Raw genomic sequence first — 6,390 nt, forward strand, 5'->3', positions numbered from 1 at the left:
TATATATATATATATTTGTGCGTGTTGTGCTGATACAGGTAATTAGATCCTTCTATATGCAACGAAGTGCTGTCCAATTTTTGGTGACATGTAAGTGAAAGTACAGGTATTTGAACGGGTTCTCCTGGGCCTTCTCGGCTTCGGGTGCCAGTCCGGCCCGATGGAATTTTGGGGCGTGACATTCCTGTTGCATCTTTATTAATCTAAAATTTCTTCAACAGATTTTCTCTGTGTGGTTGAATTTTCAGTGTTTTGCGTACACTGATTATGTTAGGGTTTTTGATTTTTTTCTCAGAAGTTCTATTTGTGGTTTGTTTGAGCTCTTTCACTTTGGTTTGTTAGTGGGATATTGTGTTGATAGGCTTTGATAGTATGGAAGAATTTTTGGGGTGAAAGCGCTAAAAACGAAATTGGTACTGATTTCTACACAATTAAAGCAAGAAATTAAAAGATTGGCTCTGCTTTTGGGGTATGTGCACAGTTATGTAGTTTTTAAAATGGAAGTTTAAAGACTAGATTTTTTACTTTTTAGTGTTTGTGACATTGCTTCAAATTTAGTAACCAATGTTTAGTAAAACACTGAAGTGCATTTTAGCTAGGTATGTTGCTCCATCATTTCCGTATATATGTAAGAGTTGCCCGAATACAAGCTAAATTTAATAGTTTTGCTGGTGTCCTCGCTATTCTTTGTTTCTAAGTTGATGATACTCCCTCCATTTTGGTTTTACTTGTCACTTTTGAAAACGATAATTGGTATAGTAATTTTACCACATTACTCATATTAACAGATATTTAGCAATAGGTATTGAAAAATATTTGAGGAACAACTAATTAATGCTAAGTGTAAAATATGGAAACAAAATTTCGGTTTTACTTGATTTGTCAAAAATGAGAAGTAAAAATAGAAATCAAATTAGGAAAATAGTGACAAGTAAAAGTGAACGGACAGAGTAACATTTTTTATTGTGCCAAGTAATTAAGTAATCTTGTGGATACATAAGTAAATTGATGTTATGGTAAATTCCCAATTGTTTGATTTAAGGATTCATATGTATACTGTTTTGGAGATACTATATTTGTCCCAAGTTGTTTGTCGTGATCTAATTTTTACTGGGAAGAGTTGATATAACACTTGTTTTGGTTGACGATTATGTAGTGAAAAAACTATGTTTCTCCATCATTTTGTTTGCCACACAATGGTATCCAATCTTTGGGGTTATGTCGTGAACCTTGATCCTGCTGTCTTGACCCTGCCATTTGGTGAATCGATATTAGAGACACTGTTCGATACAAGGAAGTCATGAAGCAATTAATCTTGGGCCAAATGGAGGAATTCTTACTTTACTGAACTTGTTTGCCACAAAGTTTGATGAGGTAAATTTTGATGTGATCTATTTTTTCTTTTACTGAATAGGTTGTGAGACGACATTTTCTATATTTCTTGTGTAAGTACATAGATAGCCCTTAAACTTTGCATAAATTGTCTGTTAGATACTTTGATTTTGCTAGTGGTCATATAGACACTTCAAGTAGGGAGGAATGTATCGCGTGAATATAGAAGTCTGACATGGCATACAACTTTATCACTCAATTTTAAGCACTTAAAAGGCTTAAAATGAGATGACATAGAGTTTCTTCCCACACTTCCTTTTTACTCCCTCTATTTTTATCAAGTTTTGTAAAGGGGTGATAAGAAAATCAAGTTAGGGTGTTCATTTATTTAGTTGTGTAAAGGGATGCTAAGAAAATTAAGTTACGGTTGTTTTCTTTGATAACCAAATTGCTACCGATTTCATAGAGAGGATATGCATGATTATATTTCTTGACTAAGTACACCAAAACTTATTATGCTCATTTTTATGGTCTTGTCCACTTTGCAGATGAGAGACTTAGGTGATGCAAGGATCATCACTAGAATGTAAGTCTCATAATCTCATGCAATTTCAGAATTTTGCTTGTTTACTATTTGTCTAAGCTTTTTCCTGGAGGATATATGAAAGGATTGATATATGTTAACATTTCAGAGGACGCACGAAATTGTGAAGTAATAGGTGGGAATACCCTAGCCCATGTTTTCTATTCAGGATGTAAAATGCTGATTGGGTGAAAATTTGTAAGATACTAATATTAAATATCATTTGATATTCATGATAACAAAACGACTTTGTTGCTCTTTTTGCTCCAGCCCACTGGCATAGGTCGACAGATTCGTTCCTTGAGGCTACAACTCTGGATGGATCTTCGGTTATTTAGGATAGTGATCTTTAGCACATGGTATTAGACGTCAGCAAAAAGAAAGTAAAACTCTTCATATATTCAATGTCTAGATTACAGGTTGAACTTGTTGAGCCTGCAGTAAAAGGCATAGTTAATGTTCCAAAGGCATGGTCTGAGAAAATATTAAAAGAGTTGTGTTTGTATATTCTGTTGCTACTTCTGTCTTGAACCCCAACTGGCCGAAGTCCAAATCGATGGATGAGACTTGTTGGTCTGACAAAAAATCCTGCAAAGCAACAAATATAGAGTTTGTGAATTTGACTTCTGTGTAAATTTAAGATTATTATTCATGTTTCTTGCAAACGATACATATGTTGGTATAGTTATATATGATCTGTATATTGATTACTTAATTACTTGAGCAGTGTGCCGTCTGATTGAGTTAGTCCTTATAATATAAATTCAGATTTAACTCTTAAGTGCTTATTTTGCTAGAGAAGATCCCTATCTGAATGCTTTTTGTGGTTCCAAATGCATGCAGAACTGGTACTGTTAGCTGAGAAAGAAGCTTGGTCATATGAAAAGAAAGGGGAAAAGCTATGGTAACTGTGCTCCCAACACTTGTTATAGGGTCGATGTTGCAGAAGACAACAAATGCAAGTAATTTGGTTCTCATTAAGCTGCTGAAAGGTACCAAGAAATCATAGTTATACTTCACTATTTTAGTGTTTCTGCATCATTTCTTCTTCTTCTACATTTCTTGCATGAGTTGCTATGGGAATAATCAAAATTCAATTTTCCGCACAAGTTTCTTAATTATTTTTTCCTTACAAGCATGAGCGTACATTTAGTATGCAGATTGTCATTTCACTTTTGTTTCTTCTGAAAAAATTAACACAGGATGGTATTGTATCCGTTTCCTGAACTGAGTATAAGATTGGAGGATATTAAGCTGATTGTTAGCTAGATTGTTTATAGTCAAAATAACATTTTTCTCCCGATGTTTTGTTCAATTTGATAACGTTCCTGCTTGTAAAAATACCAAGCAAAAATCCTTTATGGTGGCAACTACAAATTCAACCAAAATCCTAATAAGAGTTGCTTCTCTGCAGATAGCTTTTACTTTTGTTGTTTATCCATCATTAATTCTTGCTTATATGGGACAAGCTGCGTATCTTTTCAAGCATCACATTATTGAAAGTGATTACCACATTGGCTTCTATGTATCAGTACCTGGTACATTTGCATGTTCACACACATGGTCGTTAAGGAAAATCTTTCGATGATGAACATTCCCCAATCTTCCATGTAAGACTAAATCTTAATGTAGTAGTTTACTTAATTCTTATTTTTTTAGTTTAAAGTATTTTTTGGTATCTAATTATTTTTAAGTACAATCCGTTATAATTTCACTTCATCTATTACAGGAAAGATATAAAGAAATATTATGAGAAAAAATATTTTCAGAATCTGATATTGATCAAATTGAAGCATATTACCAAGCTGTGGGGAGGGGCGGGGGGGGGGGGGGGGGGGGGGCGGAGAGGGTGTGGGTGGGGGGCGAAGCGAAGACTATTTGGTCTTGGATATGAAGCAAAAGGCTACTACTTTGGACGATCTTGATTCCTTAGTTGATGATTACAATCTTGCTCAGTTGTGATACTTTTGACCATCAGTGCATTGGTTTTTGATGGTCTATTTTGTTGAAAATGTTTAAAATTGTGCAACAATAATATACACTTGATGGATGTGGGTTATTTTAAGATTAGTTTGTAGATGTTTGGACATAATTGTGTTTAGATGGGTGTTGTGATACTATGGATGTTTTGGACATAATTGTGTTTAGATTTTGCTATCTTTGGTATTATGGATGATGTGGGTTCTTTTAAGGATAGTTGTTAGATGTTTGCAATGGATTGAAGAAAATAATCTTTTGTCACAAAAAATTGGGGACTAAATATAAAATTTTTTAGCAACGGACTAGCAATGAAATATTTGGTCACAAAATAATCAAAATGACAAAATACAATATGAAATTAGTAACGACATTTATAAATATAATAACGAATTTATTCGTTGCTACAAATGGCAACAGATATAGGTCGTCTATATGACGTTGCAAAACTAGCAACAGATTTTATTTTTTCCATTGCTAAATGGTTAGCAACGCGTAAAATAGCAACGAAAAATATTCCATCGTTGATCCATTTCTAAATTGATATAGCAATGGATATATGTTGATTAGCAACGTTTTCGGTCTGTTGCTAAATGCGATTTTTTTGTTGTAGTGGGAGAAGCTGAAGAAGAGGGGGGCTTGGGAAATGACTGCTAGTTGCATTGGGGAGACCGCTAGAGAGATATTGGATGTCTTGAGAGGTCGATTTGGTAAGCATCAAGGGGATTGGTGATGGAATGAAGAGGTTAAGAGGACGGTGGAGTCTAAGAAAGTGGCTTATGCTAAGTTGGTTGAGAGCACGAATGACGAGGAGAGACAGAAGAATAATAAGTAGTATAAGGTAGCTAGAAGAGAGGCTAAGCTAGTGATTATGGAAGCTAAGATAGCAGCTTTTGAGAGTGCGTATGCGGCTTTAGAAGAGAAAGGTAGGTATAAGAAGTTTAATAGGTTTGCTAAGGTTGGGGAGCGGAGGACTCGTGATCTGAACCAAGTGAATTGCCTCAAGAAAGAGGATGGTATAGTGTTGGTTGAGGGTGCCCTCATAAGAAAGAAGTGGCGGTCCTATTTTCATAAACTCTTGAACGACGAGGGGGAAAAAGGTTTCGTGTTGGGGGATTTAGAAAAGTCTGAGGAGTGTCGCAATTATGGCCATTGTAGGCATATTAAGGTTGAGGAGGTCAAGGGGGCTATTCGCAGGCTGCGTCGGGATAGGGAGACGGGGCCAGATGAGATTTCAGTGAATTTTTGGAAGAGCTCTAGCAGGGCAGGTTTAGAGTGATTGACAAGGTTGTTTAACATCATTTTTAGGGCAGCGAAGATGCGAGGTAGAGTACGATGACTTTTTATATAAGAACAAGGGAGACATCCAGAGTTGCAATAACATAGAGGTATTACGTTGTTGAGTCATACTATAAAGATTTGGAACATGTGGTAGAGTTGAGTGAGAAAGATTGTGACTATCTCTGAGAATTAGTTTGGTTTCATTCCAGGTCGCTCGACTACTGAGGCCGTTCACCTTGTGAGGAGATTAGTGGAGCAATTTCAAAAGAGGAAGAAAGACTTGCATATAGTGTTTATTGATCTCGAGAAGGCATATAACAGAGTGCCTAGGGAGATTCTGTGGAGGTGCTTGGAGGCTAGAAGGGTGTCTGTGATGTACATTAGGTCGATTCAGCATATGTATGATGGAGTAAAAACTCGTGTCAGGACAATAGGCAGAGATTCGTTGCACTTTCTGCTTTAGATAGGGTTGCACCAGGGATCGACTCTTAGCGCTTTTTTATTTTCCTTGGTGATGGATGAGTTGACGCGACATATTCAGGGAGGGGTGCCTTGGTGTATGTTATTTACAAATGATGTGGTATTGATTGACGAGACTCGGGGAGGAGTTAATGATAAGTTAGAGATTTAGAGACAGACCCTTGAGTCTAAAGGATTTTGGTTGAGCAGGACCAAGATAGAGTACTTGGAGTGTAACTTTAGTGATGTGTCGTAGAAGACTGATGTAGTTGTAAAGCTGACTCTCAGGCCATTTTGAATAGGGAGAGTTTTAAGTATCTAGGGTCTATGATTCAGGGATATGGTGAGATTGACGAGGATGTCATACATTGTATTGAGGCAGGGTGATTAAAATAGAGGCTTGCTTTGGGAGTTTTATGTTATAAGAAGGTGCTCTCGAAGCTTAAAGGTAAGTTCTACAGAGTGGCAGTCCGATCGGTTATGTTGTATGGAGCAGCGTGTTGGCCAATTAAGAAACCCCACACCCAAAAGTTAAAGGTGGCGGAGATGAGGAAGTGGCAGTGATTGTGTGGTTGTAGACACGTAATTTTGGCCCTCCCTAAATTATTTTTTTACCGTTTTTACCCCCGCCCCTACCCCACCTCATACCCCTTACCCCTTAACCCTATTCCCTTATTCACATTTTTTTGGGTGGACCTTGCCATAACAAAATATAGATACACAGATCCCTCATCATGATTTTTCTATTAACAGAGGTC

At 36.7% G+C, this 6,390-nt stretch overlaps 1 protein-coding gene and 1 long non-coding RNA gene across 2 annotated transcripts; both read left to right on the forward strand.

Annotated features, from left to right (window-relative positions):
* Positions 1-2,780: 2,780 nt before the first annotated feature.
* On the forward strand, positions 2,781-3,453 carry LOC107852358. Its single transcript, XR_007057176.1, has 2 exons — positions 2,781-2,907; positions 3,330-3,453. It is a non-coding gene; the product is annotated as an uncharacterized LOC107852358 (long non-coding RNA).
* A 1,310-nt stretch (positions 3,454-4,763) lies between these two features.
* LOC107858666 lies at positions 4,764-5,636 on the forward strand. Its single transcript, XM_016703450.2, has 2 exons — positions 4,764-5,160; positions 5,383-5,636. The coding sequence occupies exons 1-2, from the start codon at positions 4,764-4,766 to the stop codon at positions 5,634-5,636; spliced, it is 651 nt and encodes a 216-aa protein (XP_016558936.2).
* The last annotated feature ends 754 nt before the right edge of the window (positions 5,637-6,390 follow it).

Source organism: Capsicum annuum, chromosome 1, assembly GCF_002878395.1.
Source record: "Capsicum annuum cultivar UCD-10X-F1 chromosome 1, UCD10Xv1.1, whole genome shotgun sequence".
NCBI classification, from domain to species: domain Eukaryota; kingdom Viridiplantae; phylum Streptophyta; class Magnoliopsida; order Solanales; family Solanaceae; genus Capsicum; species Capsicum annuum.

Excerpts from the sequence above, each read along its gene's own strand:
- LOC107858666 (XM_016703450.2), top strand. The coding sequence starts at position 4,764 with ATGGAAGCTAAGATAGCAGCTTTTGAGAGTGCGTATGCGGCTTTAGAA. Across the intron at positions 5,161-5,382 it reads GAAGAGCTCTAGCAGGGCAG|GTCGCTCGACTACTGAGGCC; the intron begins GTTTAGAGTGAT and ends GTTTCATTCCAG.